The sequence below is a fragment of the Vigna umbellata genome, chromosome 1 (assembly GCF_029865625.1).
Source record: "Vigna umbellata cultivar VRB3 chromosome 1, Vumbellata_1.0, whole genome shotgun sequence".
In the NCBI taxonomy this organism is placed as follows: domain Eukaryota; kingdom Viridiplantae; phylum Streptophyta; class Magnoliopsida; order Fabales; family Fabaceae; genus Vigna; species Vigna umbellata.
In genome coordinates, this window is record NC_142165.1 from 98,908,793 (window position 1) to 98,926,485 (window position 17,693).

Genomic DNA, 17,693 nt, shown 5'->3' on the forward strand with positions numbered 1-17,693 from the left:
AAGTGTTATTCTCATAAAAAAAATATAGTTTAATGGACAGATATTATAATTTCTAAAAGTAAACATTTTAACATTGTTAATCGATATCAGTATAATTATTATAAAATAAAAAAAAATAGATTATAATTTAATGGCAGTGTTAGTGTATTTCTATATTATATTTCTTAAAAGTATAAACATTCAATCTGGTTATAAGATAATAAAAATAGTTAATAAAGTAGAAACCAAATCCCCTTCATATTCTTAGTTATGTATACAAATTATTCTGCAACACCGAAGAAGACAGACAAATTTCATATCTTACATATAAGGAAAAAAAAAGCATGAAATGGTGAAATGAGAGCAAAGACAACATGGTCTTGCTCAATTCATGACGTTGATGTTCATGAGCCATGGGTCTAAAGGCTTCCCAATTGAGTAAACAATGAATCCAATTTCCCTTAACTTGTGAACATCCAAGATGTTTCTACCATCAAACACAAAAGCTGGTTTCTCCATGTTCTGGTACACTCTTTGATAGTCAATTGTCTTGAACTCATCCCACTCTGTAAGAATGCACAGTCCGTGAGCATCTCTAGTTGCCTCATAAGCATCTCCAACAACATTAACCATTGGGTGCTCCCATTCAACACCATTCATACAAAGGTCCTTTTCAATCTGATTCTCATTAACGCGTGGATCATAGATGCTCAAACACGCGTTATCTCCCAAAAGACCTTTGCAAACATCAATTGCAGGACTTTTCCTTGTGTCACTCGTGTCCTTCTTGAAGGCAAATCCCAGAATTGCAATCTTCTTACCAGAAATTGTGTTGAACATTGAACTCACAACCCTGTGCACAAACCTACTCTTTTGGTACTCATTCACCTTGATCACTTCTTTCCAGTAATTTCCCACTTCGGTGAGGCCATTGCTCTCACATATATACACCAAGTTGAGTATGTCCTTTTGAAAGCAAGAACCACCAAAACCAACACTGGCATTGAGGAACTTTGGCCCAATTTTGGTGTTTTTGCCGAGAGCAAGAGAAACTTGTGAGACTTCGGCCCCGGTGGCTTCACATAAAGCAGACATAGCATTGATAGATGAAATCCTTTGAGCTAAGAAGGCATTGTCAGCTAACTTGGACAGTTCTGCCGACCACAAGTTTGTTGTTACGATTCTGTCCTGAGGCACCCAATAAGCGTATATGTCCTTCAACTTTTGGATTGCATCTAAACCTTGAGGGTCTTGGTTCCCTCCAATAAGAACCCGGTCAGGGTTCAGAAGGTCTTGAATAGCCGTTCCCTCAGAGAGAAACTCGGGATTTGACAGAATTTCGTACTTGATACCCTTGCTTTTACTGTTTTGACTTAGAATTTTCCCAATTGCCTCAGCTGTTCTCACTGGGACAGTGGATTTCTCGACAACAATCTTATCAGAGTTGGAAACATCAGCTATCATCCTGGCCGCACTTTCCCAATAAGTTAAGTCTGCAGCCTTACCGGCTCCAATTCCTTTGATTTTTGTGGGGGTGTTAACTGAAACAAAGATTACGTCTGCTTCGTAAACGTGCTTTTCCACATCGGTGCTGAAGAGGAGATTCTTTCCTCTACACTGATTCACCACTTCTTCTAGGCCAGGCTCATAAAAAGGGAGTTTCTTGCTATTCCAGGCTGATATGCGAGACTCAGATATGTCAACCACAGCCACTTCAATTGACGGACACTTCAGGGCAATCACAGCCATTGTAGGACCCCCCACGTACCCAGCTCCAATTCCACATATCTTCACCATTACAACCTATCAAGTTCAACACATTTCAAGCACACCAGTTTCAGATCATAAATTTAAGATTACTTTCAAAACCAACCACAACCATTATTAACTGTATCCTTATTTTATTACTGAGAAATATCTACTGGAATCCGGAGAGATAAAAACACCAATAAAATCTAAACACAATCGTATAAAGAATTCACATCACTCTACTCAAAACCTTAGAACCAATCAATTCTGACACATATATGTTATCGATGAGCAGAATGAATAAAGTAACAAGAGTTCAAAGTACCTTGTATTATATCTGTGTTCAAAGTTTAAACTTCACAGCAAAAGGATCATACGAGAGAAGAGTGTTTGTGTACAGATGATAAGATGAGAAATATTGTCAGAAGACAATAGATTTGGAAAAAGCATGAGGACAATGTCTTTAAAAAAGATTTTGAAACTTGACTTACGCAGTCTATTTATCTGCCGCTAAACAATTGTTTGAAAATTCACAAACAAATCAGATACATAACGCTATTAAATTTTTATAATTACTTATGTCCTACATTTTACATTAAAAAATTATTATATTTAACTATGGATAAACTGAATTCATTATTTCACGTTTTGACCTATTGATTCTATATTCACAAATTCATCAAACAAACTTATTAGTAGTATTTTTACCTAAAGTTAAAAACAATTTCTGTAAAAAATGGAATTAGTGTTAGGTGGGAGAAAACAAGAGATCAAATCCAAATTGGCTTATTCATGCTATTTTCCACAATGCCAAATTCCAATAATTGATGGCCATATGCCCAATTCCAGGTATCAGCAGTAACACATGTCACACCATTTAAAGTGTTTAACTCTCTTATCTTATTAAATTACCTGTTCTAACAATATATTTCATTATATAATAAAAAAATCATAAAAAATAAATTGAGACAGAATGAAAATAACATATCAATAAGACAACGCAAATATACTTTTAAAGAATCTAAACCCAAATTGTATAATTTATTAAATACTCAGTTCCGTTTTTTTTTATCAAATATTCAAAATAAAAATAGATTATTTTAACCACATAAATATGTTTAACACAAAAATATAAAATAGCTATTATATTTAAATATATTTTTAGTAGTTAGAATTGCAAGACTATATGATAGCACTGTTAAGAGTGCAAAGAAAAAGTATAACAATTTTTAATAAAGAAATATGTTCTATAAATAGAATGATTAATAGAATTGATCAATGATTTAAACAACAACTTAATAATAAATTAAGTATACCATAAGTTTGTAGATGTAGTATCTGAGAGAATTTAACCTAAAAATAGATCATTCTTTTTAATTTTACAATTTATCTAGATATTTTGAAAAAAAACTATTATTTAATTCTTGGTATTTGATAATATGTGTATACAAATATGTACTTGAAATATTTTTTAGGTTTAATCATTTGAAAATTTCTATTTATGTATATTATGTTAATTAGGTTTTTTATTTTGAAAGAGTTCAATTAAATTCCTTTTTATGTAAAATTCATTAATTGTTATAAACGGCATTAAAATGACATTGTGAGGATAAAAAATATTCGATAATCTATTTCAACCTATTTAAACTGTATTATATATAACCTGATCGATCCGTCTGGGACTGAAATTAACGTCACATTACAAACTTCATTATTGAATGATCGATGATTTTGTCTTATTAAGTTCATTTATATTATCATGTAATGAGTGGTATGTGGTCCAAAGAATAAAAAGTAGAAAACCCGTTGGAAACTTGAGCAAATAATAATAATAAAGTAAAATGATTGTAACATGAAATTAACAAATATATGAGAATTTAGAGAGACATAAAAATAGATTAATAAATAAAATACAAAAAAGGTTAGTATTTCTATAAAAAGTAAAAAATATTTAAATGCTGAAAAAGTTGAATACACTACTTACTTACTGATTGAATGATTTTAATTAATTTTTTTATTAGAAAAAAAAAAGAAAATATATATATATATATATATATATATATATATATATATATATATATATATAACAGAATACGTAAAATCCATTTAATAATATAAATTACTAAACAAAATATTATAAATTCTAATATTATAAGTAAACTAAATACAAAATATAAATACATATCTTAAGTAATAGTCATACAAATATTTTATGTATATAAGGTCTTTAAAAAAACAAAGAAAAAACAAACATTTATGTTCTATATATAAAGTAAACAAAATAACAGCGAAACATAGATTACTCAAGTGCATCTTTTGTCCCAACAAAGGAGTGTTGACACTTAATTCTCCTTTTATTTATACAATTAGGTAATCGCCAAAAGAAAAAGGAAACTATTATTTTAAAAGAACTTATAATATTAATCATTTAAGTAAATCATATAATACCATATCACATCAAATTTTACTTTTCATGAGGCATATAACAATAAACTCTACATTCAATTTATTTTGATATATTGTAGAGATATAAATGTGGGTTATCACCTTACTACTTACGAAATTAATCTTTTACACTTAAAATCAAATTCTAGGTAAAGACCTCCAACCATACTTCTCCCCTTCCCATTCATCTCTGTATTTGTTGAATGGTGGTATATCAAAATACCTTCTTTCAAAATTTCTTTCTATCAAGCATACACTAATCATTCACCAATTCATAAAATCTTTCCTTGAGACCTTACCTCACAATACACATCACACATGATTCAAGTATATTCACATCCCATAATATAAATCATTCACAATTCAACATAAATGCATTTATCTAAATCAGTTTAACCATCCAACTCCTAATTATCATAGAAAATCTGTATTGATCTTGCTACAGGGAGCGCACAGTGTCAAAATTGATGTTCAATGAATTGACGTAAATTAAACTCCAAACCCCTTCCTACAACGCTAACACTTAGTTACACAACTTTAATAATTAAAATACAACTTTGTTGTTAAACATTTTAAAATTATTAAAAATAATGAATTTTGAACTTCTTAAGTGTGTTAACCAATATCTATTTAAAATGTTTAATAAACAATAATATATGCTTGTTTTTAACATTCTAAAAATTATTTTACAATAAAAAATAGTAATTACTTTTTAAAATGTTAAAGAAAAACAAATTAATTTAAAATTTACATATATAAAAATATAATTTTAAAATTTAATTCAATCTTATTCACAACTTATTTCTATCTATATATATTCTAGAAATTTTCTTTTGAAAATTTTGTTCAAGAAATCTTTTTTTCAAAATATATTTCACACGTTCCGGAAAACTGATTTTAGAATTTATGTTTAGATATTTTTGTACAAATCTTGTTCCGAAAATTTCAAAAGGTCTATTCCAAAAAGTTTTCAAAATATATATTATGTACTCGGAAAGTCAGTTTTTGAGAGGGTAAAATGGTTATTTTCAAAAGTTGAGGGTCCGCAAAGAAATTGGGGTATGCAAGAAGTAAAAGCCCCATCAAATTAGGCCTTAAGCCCAGTTAAATAATAAGCATTTGAGCAATTTTCATAAGACCGTCAAGATTTGTGCTATGTGACAGGAATTCTTCTATGTGCTGATCATTAAGACAGTAATTAATATTCTTACTCCTTTCCTCAACAGCAATACAAAGTCCACTAATGAATAATCACAAATCTAAGATATTCATTTATAACTATGATTTCATTTCACAAGCAAACGATACAGATGGAAAAAAATAATTCTAAGTAGCTATTTCGTGTTCTTTCTCATTTTTATTTTCTTTTTCGTTTTTTCTTTCAAAACAACAGCATTAGGTCAGTGGAATCCGCTGAATTTCTCTAAATAGAATGGACATGGATTGGATTTTTAAAGATCCAAATAACTAGATTTTAGATCTAAATATATTTTTACAACAAAAGTAGTTTGAATTATTTTAAAATTCAAATATTTTGGTCAAGTTTTAAATCGAGACCAAAGATTAAATTTTAAATCTAAAATCATAAATTTGGTTGAATTTAGTCAAATTTTGATCGTTTTAACTCTTCTCAATTCAGTTAAATTTTAACATGAGCTAAGTTAGCCAAATTTTGATTATGATGACTCAGATGAATTTCGACTTGGAATAACTCGGTCAAATTTCAAGTTTAGCCAAATTTCAATTTCAGTTAGGACTGAATTAGTGAAATTTGCCAAATTTTGGATGTTCCCACCTCGTCCAATTCAACCAAATTTCGACTAAGGCAGACTTAACCAAAATTCAATCAGGATTGTCTCGACGAAATTCGGTCAAATTTTAATCTAAACTAACTTGGTTGACCTTCGACCTAAGCTAGTCTGTCTCGACCTTTGGCCCGAGAGTCGGACAATCTCAACTTTCAATCCGAATTAACTTGTCTTGACTTTTAACCTAAGTTGGCCATGCTCAATCATCAATCTAGATCCCTAGTTTTACTTGTTTCGACTTTCGACTTAAGCTGACTCAACTTAACCTTTTGCTTGAGTTGACCATTTCAACCTTTGAACAAGAACGAATCTTTTCAACCTTCTGTCTAAACCTGACTGAGACGACCTTCAGTCCGACCTTATCTATCTCAACTTTCAACCTGAGCCGACCTAGTTTAACTTTGCATGCATCTCAGATGACTCATCTCGACTTTCGACCTAAACTAACTTAGTTTAATCTTACATTCAAACAAATTCATTTCGATATTCAACCTAAGCCAACCATTCTCAAATTTTGTTCTAGGCTAATCTATCTTAACCTTCAATCCAACCCAACTAAAAATTTAAATTGAAAATTTGGATTGAATATTTGAATTTTCCATATTTGTAAATCTAGATTCAAAAGATAAATATCCAATAAAAAAATTTTAAAATGTAGATAAGATTAAAATCGAGACAGAATAAAATGGATTTTAAATGGGATGGACTTTTAATAAAATGGATTGGATTGGAGCAGATCACATCGAGAAAAGTGGATTTTTTGCCCACCGCTAAGAACAAACATGCCTCAATGAGATGTGCATAGCCATGTTCATGTCACCTGCAAAAAATGCTTGATATGTCTCCGAGCTTTCTAACTGTTGTCACTGGTTACATTGGAGAAGTCACTGAACTTTCATAAACCTAGTTGCTTCGACATAAATCAAGGGCATGAGAGAAACGTAGAAAGCAATGCAATCACCTCTTGTTAGTAACGTACTTTGAGTACGTTACTTTCAAGGCAAGGCAACTAGCTTCCACTTTCTTGAACAGTAAACATTTTGAGTTTTTAATGAAAGAATACAGTGAAAAAATGAAATGCAATTAGGTGTGAATATTGCAGTTGAGGTAGGTGGCGGAGTAAATTTACTTAAGCCCTTGTTCCTCTTGCATGGAAAATCTAGAGAAAGAGGAAGCAGTGACTACTCCTACAAGGAGACTCAACATCGAGTACAATGGCAGTGACCTGTACGACTCGTTTGAGTTCAAACATATGACTTTGCAACTCAACAAGGCCATTCAAACCTCTAAAGCATCTTCACCAACATACCAAGAGATGGCACACAAACTCAGCAAGGCCATTCAGGGCTCTAACGCCTCATCTCCATCATACGTCTTCCACATAAATTCCCCCTTTTATCGACGCCACCTGAAGCGTATCTACAAACAAAACACAAAAACACCGAGAAGAATTTCCAGTCCAAAAGTACCAGACAAGCGAGTGTGCACACGAGGAACAAGAGATAAAGGTTTCGTAACACGTCTGTGGTTGAAAGTTAAAGGTCTACTCGGAAAGAAGGACGAAAGTGACGAAGGGATAAACCGACCCTCAAAAGCATTTTGACAAGAGCCTCTCGCTTTGGTTATGCAAAGGTAACACTAGCAACTCAGTTGAGCTAAGTTTTTCAATTACGGTCTGATAAACAATTAAAATAAAGTGCAACCGTGTGTAAAACATTCCTTCTAAGTCATAACCATTTACTATATATATTCTGGAGTGAAATCTAAGACAACATCCTCAAACAATGTATGTAATAGATAAAATAGTGAACATAGCACACGTAAGCTTCTTGCTGTATGGGGGCATGGTAATTGGTTACATATAACTGCGTATAGCTGATTCCATTCTTTCTATCGTGTAAAGATTCATAATACACAAGACTGCTTCAGAAGTAGCAGGAAGTTTAGACAAAAGATTCAGAAAGGGGTAGTAGTAATACACATGGTGAGTAAAATATATTTCAAAAGAAATACAAAAATCTCTAATCACTTTCACAGGGTGGAGAGATATTTCTAGGACAGCCTCAGCGCCATTTCATGAAGAAGAGCTCTCTTTTGTGAAGCATTAATTACATTGTGTGTTTCAGCATTCTCAAGTACTTCTGCAATTATTGCAGATGCAGGGCCAAGAGGTTCCTCAGCTACCCTCTTCAACATAAAAGCCTGAACAACCACAATAAAGTAGAATAAGCCAACAGATGTTGACGCATTTCATCAATGGAACAGTCATAAATCAATAATATAAAAGGATAAATAAAATCAGAAACTTCTACTTTAAATGAGACAAAAATATATGTTGTCGTATTCGTTTTTCTTAGCAGTATCGATCGTTTTACAGGATATGGAGAATTTGTTAATTTCAGTGATATTGGTAATTTTCTTACCATAAATTACTAAAACCGGGTAGGCAGATTATTGCAAGTTCGTACAGGTTTGCAAAACATGCTGAAATTGTTATTATACAAACAGTACAAGGATATACCAAACTGCAGATCAAGAAAGAGTTGAAGCTGCCTGTTATGTACAGCGCAGGAGTTCTAGAATGATAACCTGGCCATGATGGCTTATGGCAATTGTGCAAGGTTCCTGAAACCAAGGTTCTCCATCAATTTGAACAGGAAACATGGCAAACAATTGTATCTTAATTGACTGTCCTTGTGCAAGTCTTCGAGCTCGAGAAAGCCCTACCTGTTGACAAAGTCATTCTCAGGAATTTGAGCTTTCATAATTTCATAGGCCAAATAACTCCCTAGTTTTAGACAAATGCGATTCAAACGAATTATCAAAGAGAGCTAAAATGATACTGAAATAAAGCAAAGGTAACATCCACACACTTAATACAAATGAGAAGCAGTTCCACCTCCACGCAAGAAAGCAATTTCATGCTTCAGTTATTTTATTAATTCCGTTTGTGGTTTTTATTTAATTCAAGAAGAAAAAAGGGTCAGCCGCATATTCTTTAAATTAATGTCAAATCTCAAGTAGTAGATCCTTTCGCTATAGCATCGTGTACATACTAAAGTCATGTATCACTAGTATGGAATCAAGAATGCATTTTACCTGAAGCTTTCCCAGGTGCCATGTTCCCGATATGCTTACAACTTCAAGTACCTTATCATGCATAGATTGTTGATCAAAATTATCATAATTGTCGTCCTCATTTTGCCACAAATCTACACCTCCCATGTAACTCCCAATATTTGCAACAAGCACGCCTTCTGCATCCTGAACCAATAGAAACCAATATTTTTATGATTCAGCAAAGGGGCTTTGCTCTTATTTTCGGTGGGGATAGGTTGCTGTGTAAAAGAAACTAAAAAGGGAAGTTCTATTAAAAATTGAGTAAATTACTTTGACCTCCTGTCCCCAAACTTAACCCCCCATGCCGACAACAGAAAAGATATTACTACATCCGACCTTATTTTAACTGATTTACACCAATTAAAAAAGGTAGTTGATTTAGTTACTAGAAATGTCATAATTTTGATGCATGTTTTCTTTCAATTTTCTTAAGGCAGAAACTTGTACCAGTGTTCCTATACATGTTCTTTGTCTTGTTTTACAAGAAAATCCATTAATCAAGTTTTGCACCCATTTCTTATGCAACTCGGTGAAACATGTGCATTCTTTATGGGTATGTTTGACAGCTTGGTTAATCTAGTTTGAGCCTACCTTTCTTGTTTTTAGTCTGCCATTTTTCTTTGGTTCTCTTGTTCAAGTGCTTGGACAATCTTGTGTAGGAATAGAGTAATCATTCTCTCATCTTTGGAGAAGTTGCTTCCATGACAAGGTTCTTTTGAAAGTTTTCCAAAGTCGGCTTTCGTTGTAACTTATTTGGAACTTATAAACATTAGATTCAAGTGTAGTCAATTCTTACATTGAAAATTTCATTTAAGTTTGAGCTTAAGTGTAGATTCACAAAAAATTTCAGTACTGATCATGAGGAATTAAAGTGTGGTAAATTTACAACAAAATTTGAAGAAAAAGAAAATAAAAACAAAGTGGTTTAATGTTTGGGAAACAATAATTTCAAAGATCCCTTGCCCATAAAAACCTGCTTAAGAGAAAGGTTTGTACCATACAAATATAATATACTTCATCTTCAAAGGTTAAGGTACTAGGGTGGAAGAATACTACAAGGAAATGGAAGTGTTACTCATAAAGTGGGAGATGGAAGAAGGCATGAAGTCTACCATGGCAAGGTTCCTAAATAACTTGAATTGTGATATATAAGATATAGTAGAACTTCAAGTACATAGAACTTTGAAGGAACATGTACATCAAGCTACCAGAGTAGATCAACAACTCATAAAGAAGTTCTGACAGGAAACAAAGTTTCAACCACACTCCACGGAAAGATAAAGAAAAATCAAGAAATGAAGTATTTTCCAAGTATTCTTCCTCTTAAAAACATTCTCAAACACCTTCTAAACCATCAAACCTTCACACACCATCATCTCTAAAGCCCAACAAAAATAAAGTAGCATAAAATGTTTTAAATGCTAGACCATAGCTTCACGATGTATTAAGAAAAGTGTTGTTTTCCAATGGAGTGAAAATCAAGAAACTGCCTCTCAAAAATTAAAGGAATATTTTTTTTTTCACCACACCAATTCTTGCACTTTCAATTGCTAAATCTTTTGAAATAAATTGTGATGCTTCGAGAAAGGGGATAATGATAGTGTTACTTCACGAGGGGCACCTTATAGCCCCACTTAAAGGAAAAATTAAAAGGCCACATCAAGTATTCGACATATGACAATCTTCATAGTGATTCATAGTAATTGTAAATCCCTTAAACATTTGGAATTGGAAGACGAAGAAAAGCTTAACAAGAGGCATGCCAAGTGGGTATAATTTATAGAAAAATTCCCTTATGTGATTAAATACAAGCAAAAAAAGGCTAATGTAGAAGAAGATGCACCTTGCTTGCTTTTTTGAAAAATTGTATATAATACAAAGGCTTCCTTTTAGAGACAAAAAACTTTTTTGTACTAGTAGGACCCCTAAGGAAGTTATTTATCAAAGAGACACACGAGTGAGGTCTAAAAGGACACTTCAGAGTTTAAAAAACTTAGAAATATTAACTAAACATTTCTTTTGGCAACATTTGAAGTGAGATGTTCAAACGTTTTGTGAAAAATAAATCATATGTAAAATGGCAAAGTCTAAATTAATGCCTCACAGTTTATGCACACCTCTTCTTATTCCATACATTCCTTGGTTTGACATTTCATTGGATTTTGTGTTTGGTCTCCCAATATCAAGCAAGGACCATGATTCCATCTTTATATTGATTGATAGGTTTTAAAAATGACTCATTTTATAGTCACAAAATAGATGATGCTTTATTTTAAAATCTCGCAAAAACGAGAGCTTTGTTTTGAAATATGTTGGAAGATTCTAGATATTCTAGAACTTCAAGTATGTTCTAGACAAGGAGATTAAGTGTCATAACTGACTCCAACTACAATCATATAGAGTTGGTTCAAGCCCCTAAGTAACTCATTATTACATGAAACAAGGAAGTTTCTCTAATACATCTTTTCCTTTGAATAGAAAGTTCCTACATTGTATCCTACAAACTTAGATAAATGAAAATTAGAGTTGTGGAGATTTTAAGTGTCTTGAGTGTTTGATGATTTTAGTTTATGTTCTTATCTTCAAGAGCTTCTTCAAAGGGTGAATCAACATCCACTTATATTCGTTTGGTCCTTGATCATGTAAATTTTTTAATAGAGTTCTTAAGATTTCTCTAGCCACCACAAATCGTCATTTTTTTTGGCGATTTCGAACTGCCAAAAAGTAATCCCAAGAACCTACTTCTTTAGTTTAGATACCTATTTAAAAACTTGCAAATATATCAAGGATGTACAGAATAATCAAACCAAAAAAGAAATCTATAGTCTAAGCAATTTAACTAAAAAGAGTAATATGATCCCAATAAAGTTTATTTATACCTAACAAACTCACCTCAGGGACCTCAATTTCAACTCCATCCACATCAACACGAATCTGCCAAGGTAAATCCGCAAATGTCTTATCCATAATGCTTTTTGCGCCCTCTCTTGCATATAGAACTTTATTCATAAACTGCACGTTAGAGTAATTTCAGCATTTAATCTAGAACTTCCAATGCATAAGATCAATGTAAGCATATTAAGATAACTGAAATAATGCAGTGGATAATACTAATATAAACTTCTACTGTAAGATTTCAAATGATAAAAGTCAGCTGATAACTATTTCACATAATTCTTCGTGAGAATACAACCAACATGAAAGGAAAGGCCATTTCATCACATAGAAAGGTTGTCAAACAAATAAAAAAACACTGATAATAATGAGAAGGATAACTATTATATCACTACTAAATATTCTACAACTAAAGTTAAAATTAATAATTCTGATTTTTCATTGATAATGATTGAGGAATACCATAAATTTATAACAAACACATACACTCAAACAAATTCTTAACAAGATCAATTACAAAACCTACCTAAATGAGATATTACCTATATTTAATTATTATTATTATTAAAAGACAAAAGAAAGGATATTAATTCTCTATATTGGGCCTCAGAATGGTAGATAATTAATAACAAATACTACTTGCAGCTCAACAAAATGTCAATAGATAAAACCTAGTGTGGCAACTGGGTAAAGTTTGTAAGAGTTTCCCAATAGAGTAGAGGTAATAAAACAGGCTAACGGACTTTATGCGAGTTGTGAACTATGAAGCACAAGACCAAGGGCAGCTTTTTAGGATTTTAGTGGGTTTTTTTCCAAAGCATGATTGGACCATGATCGGATCAAGCTAAAAGAACCATGTTTAATTTTCGCTCAAATTTAATATCCAAGTCACAAAGAGATAAACAAGAGTCACATGTCATACAACCACAATAATTATGCTGATTTTAATCAGAGTACCAAACTAATGCGTCAATAACTTTCTTCAAAGTTATTGAAGGGAATAATCTACTCTTTTATTATACATAATAGTACACAACTTTGCTAACTTTTTGTCCTTTCTTTTGAATGTTTATTTCATACATTAACCCCAATAACCAGCTAAAAAAATTGCCACAAACCACCCGCTTTTTAATTTTATCTCTATATTTTATCTTTTTAATAACTCATGTGCTTCAGTCCACTCTCTTTTCTATCTCCAAAATGAATTTTAATAATATTTTTAAAAATTGTGAATAGTTAAAAAATAGATCACTACTTAAATTATTCACTATATATAAATATTTTTTTTCACTATAAATTTCAATTACTACATAAAAATAAACATTTATCATATGCAATGTATAAGCTAAAATATTAGCGATAAATAATAACTAAGATAGTAATACTCAAAAACGATATCATCAATATACGCTTCCTTTTCCATATTTAACAGCATATATATTTCTTACTTCCCCGCAGCAGCACAACAGAACAGAACTTCTCAATCCAATAGCAGGTTTTAAAATTAAGCCAAAACTAATCTAATGTAACTAAACTCCAACTAACTGAAAGAAAGCAATCTTATACGGAACAATCATTCAAGAAAAACAATAAGAATACGAATTTTATACCACACAACTAGCCTCCTATTAATACACAACTAAAACTAGTCAATCAATTCAAATTTCAGTTTCAATTAGACACCAAATACCTGGTTATAAAATTTTTCTGGATTCTCTTCACGCAGATTATGAATGTCCAAAGCAACCTTTGCATCACAACCAATACCTAAAACCAATATTCGTTAGATTCAGAACTAGTCAAAATGATGGACAGAGATGTGCGTGCTTGGGAAAGCATACATTAACAAAAACAGTTCTCCTTTATTTTCTCAAAACTCTCGAGAAATTGCAGAACAAATAACAATTATTTTCTTAAAATAAGCTAATCCATACACTTGCTATCATAGCTTATCAATAAGCAAATGATGTAATCTAACAAAATGAAAGTGGTATACAATTAATGTTAGAAAAAAGCAGAAGAAGAATACCAACTTATTATAATTCAAGTAAATCCATTAGCGAGGACAAATTTGCACCAGAATTGAATACCCAAATTCACATATGTTAAACCTCATTTCAACTACACAACACAATGTGAGTAGAATCAAACTTGACTGTACAAAATCAAGACAGTCAACCCATTGATTTGCTTCTAGCAGATTCAAAGTCAAACAAGATTACCAGATTATTAAATCAAACTCCAGAATCCTAAAGACATTTTTCTCTACATCTATTACCCACCCAACATCCAATCCCTACCATGAAGAAACTAGCTCTGCCTATCAAAGATTAACAAGCTGATTTTCCAGATGCTTTAAACCTACAATCAACAAATTTTAATGTAATTAACAGTAACCATGAGAAATGTGAGTTCACATACCAAGATAATTGTTCATAAACTTTGTGGGTTGCAGCTGCTGCTTTCCTTGTGGATTACTAATTGTTACCTTCCACCGGTCAAGAACAGTAACAGCAGCATGTTCTATTTGATGCAAAAATGTACTAAGGCCCCCTTGCTTCTCCACTGGACCCATGCCACCTCCCCAGGACAAAACTCTAGCAAGATCATTTCCTGTACCAGCAGGAAGAATAGCAACTGGAGGAGGGGAAACAAAATTTTGCTTGTCTATCGCATTCAGAACCCAACCAACAGTACCATCTCCCCCACATACAAGAACTCTGAAGTGAGACACCTTTCTGAACAAATACAGTCCCATTTCTGGCCCCTGTGTTGAGCTCAATTCAAACACCTAATCAAAACAAACAAAAGGCTTCGAAATCATGTTGTCAAAGAGTATATCTCCAACAAGCAAGAGAACTATATTTGGAATTTCGCAGTCTTTCATGTATACCAATAGAAGAGTAATCTTGTAGTGTTTGGTCATTTTTTATGAAGACTTGAGTGTTTGATGAATAGTAGCAGCTTGGTTAACTCAGCTGGCCCAAAGCAAAAACACTTGAAAAGGGTGCAAACAATGCAGGGAACAAATTTTGAACCAATGGTCTATACTCAAAGATAACCACATTTTGTAAAAAGCAGCAGAGTAACAAACCTGAACTGGATTTAAAAGAATGTTCAGACGTGTCCTGAGTGAGTCTCCTCGTTGGGCACCACTCTTCTTGTTTATAAAAACTAACAACGGTCTTGCATCTGGAGGCAAATCAACCAAATCATATTTCTGCTTCACTCCCAAAGTGTGGGATTCATCCCTCTGATTGATTGATGAACTGCGTCCAAGACTGGGTTTTCTATCCACCTTATTATCTACTTCGCTATCTTGATGTCGTACCTCCTTATTTGAGCTACTTTTTTCATCCACTTCATGATGACCATTCTGTATTTGATGAGAATTACCTGTACTTTCTGTGGACATTTCACCAATGCTCTCAGTATTCCCTGATTCAAATGATGGTTCATTTTCATGCTTGTATCTTTTGCTCTGGTTCCTAATACTTGCCCGAACAGAAGATGCTATCTCATTTGCCCCATGAGTAATTGAGCTCAAAAATCCACCTGGCATGTGCCTGTTTAATTCCTTTACATGCAGTGGTGATAGTATCAATCTTCTAAATTGGCCCAAATCACAAATATCACCCGTTTCATTAGACATTGTACTATGACAATCAACATGTACTAAACGTTGGCACCACAAGCACGACCATACAGGAGAACCACTGAGGAACGTCCCACCACATGGCTCTTCACAGTAACTACAGAGAGCAGTTTCGTCAGGTTGGTCAGCTACATCTGTCCAACGAACAGCCCATTGGTGTGTGACATGCTCATATCCAATCATTGAAACACACTTGCAGTCCTTGTGGGCACTAGAGGAACAGCTTAGATGAGCCACAGCACCACAAATACAGCAACGGTGGATGAAGCCTTCAGAAGCTACTTTAGGCCCAAGAGTTTGAGATGGTGACATGGACTTAAAACATACACAGCAGTTTAAATTCTTTGCACGAGACACGGATTCTAACTCCCATGCATGAGGGGCAACAGGAATTTTGTGCCTCGCCTTTGGGTTTTTCTTAGACCTAGCTATGGCTTTCATCCAACTTAGGTTGATGTTTCTCCTCCATTGAAAGGCCGTGTAGGCTATGGTCAATATTCCAACAAGAGCAGCAACAAAACAAGATACAAAGAAAAGCCGATCAGTTGGATTCTTTGCATTCCAACTGTAAAAGAACAACTCAAAATCTCTATCATCATCCATTCCTAGAATAAATAATTTCTAAAAGATGCAACTGTATGTTAGTTTTATAATACTATAATTTGCTTGGTTGTGACAATCCAAGTTAACTACGACAAATTCCTAATTAAGATCATAAACATCGGTGTGTGTAAACAACATACAGAAATCACACCATATAAGTCTCATTCTTCGAACAAAATTCATACATAGGAAATTCCACTCTCTGTAATACATAAACACTCATCCTCCTTCTCTCAAGAAGCATAAACAAGATAGCGATTCTTCATCCCTATTTTTTCTCAAAAGCATCTTCTGCCAATCTCTGCTTGTTAACTCCAAACTTCCAAGCCCGAGTAAGGGTATGAACGACAAGCATACAGAATACCTACATAAAAAAAAAATCATGAAAATTAAAAAAGGGGGAGAAAAACAATTTTCCAACATATTCTGGCAACCATGTGTCTTTGATCTTCATCATATATCATAACTATAATAAAATAAAATAAAGAAGTATGTATCCATATGACATTTAAAACTAACATGCTACATTTAAAAAAACACAGTTTATAGAGCATCGAATGCGCGAACCTCAATTCTCAGAAACCAAACAGACAAAAGACTCATCCAATCAGCTATAGCATCAATTAAAAATTTAAAAAGGCGATCATTAACAATTGATCACAAAGTAGCTTACACTTGCGAATGCGTCTGAGAAATCGAGGTAAACCTGATGGTTGGATCAAACCCTAGTTGATAGAGGAGGAAAGTTATACTCGGAGATGAGGTTATTAAAAATGGAGAAAGATATAATCTATGCAAGCAACTCCCAAACAGAGCGTTCCTTTTTCTTAATAGAGAAGAAAATAAAATATTTATAGAAATGAAAAACTCCTTGAAAATTAAATCTGATTCTCTCTTTTGCTTTTGGGGCGCTTCATATAACTTATTAGAGTGAAATTAATTTATTATAATTATTTTGTAACTTGTTTGTTTGGGGAAGATTCTGTGCTCTAGATGTGACATGGAAGAATCTCCAATGGAATCGGATACGTTCTGTTTTACTGAGCCACGTGTATTCCTCGACACTAGACAATCCTCTTTATCATACACTTAATAGTCAGATAAATTATGGTTTATTCAAGTTTTTTATCATTTTTATTTAGTTTTCCAAATTTTAATTATTTTTTTTTAATTATTTTTCTCTCTCACTTATTACTATATTATTATAAAAGAAGAGGTAGGCACATGATTTAATTGGTCTCCTAAATCAATATTATCACGTTTGTAAATGTATATTAAAAATACTATCTTCTTTTCACATGTCAGGTTCTCACTTCTTTAATGTAATATTTTTTCAGGTTTATAAACTTAATATTTTAACTAGATTTTCAATTAGTATTAGTATTTCTACATTTATCAATTCATTAAACTTAGTATTTGTTCTCAAATCCCTCTCCAGG

General features: G+C 32.7%; 2 protein-coding genes across 2 annotated transcripts; both read right to left on the minus strand.

Moving 5' to 3' along the window:
* Positions 1 to 213: 213 nt before the first annotated feature.
* On the minus strand, positions 214 to 2,210 carry LOC124820544 (UDP-glucose 6-dehydrogenase 1-like). The gene is made up of 2 exons (XM_047292289.2): positions 2,054 to 2,210; positions 214 to 1,782 (listed from the first exon to the last, which is right to left on the minus strand). The coding sequence occupies exon 2, from the start codon at positions 1,774 to 1,776 to the stop codon at positions 364 to 366; it is 1,413 nt and encodes a 470-aa protein (XP_047148245.1). The 5' UTR covers positions 1,777 to 1,782; positions 2,054 to 2,210; the 3' UTR covers positions 214 to 363.
* A 5,535-nt stretch (positions 2,211 to 7,745) lies between these two features.
* DGK1 (diacylglycerol kinase1) lies at positions 7,746 to 17,157 on the minus strand. Its single transcript, XM_047292196.2, has 8 exons — positions 16,928 to 17,157; positions 15,091 to 16,618; positions 14,418 to 14,787; positions 13,687 to 13,763; positions 11,994 to 12,113; positions 9,081 to 9,245; positions 8,571 to 8,708; positions 7,746 to 8,183 (listed from the first exon to the last, which is right to left on the minus strand). The coding sequence occupies exons 2-8, from the start codon at positions 16,252 to 16,254 to the stop codon at positions 8,034 to 8,036; spliced, it is 2,184 nt and encodes a 727-aa protein (XP_047148152.1). The 5' UTR covers positions 16,255 to 16,618; positions 16,928 to 17,157; the 3' UTR covers positions 7,746 to 8,033.
* Between the last annotated feature and the right edge of the window lie 536 nt (positions 17,158 to 17,693).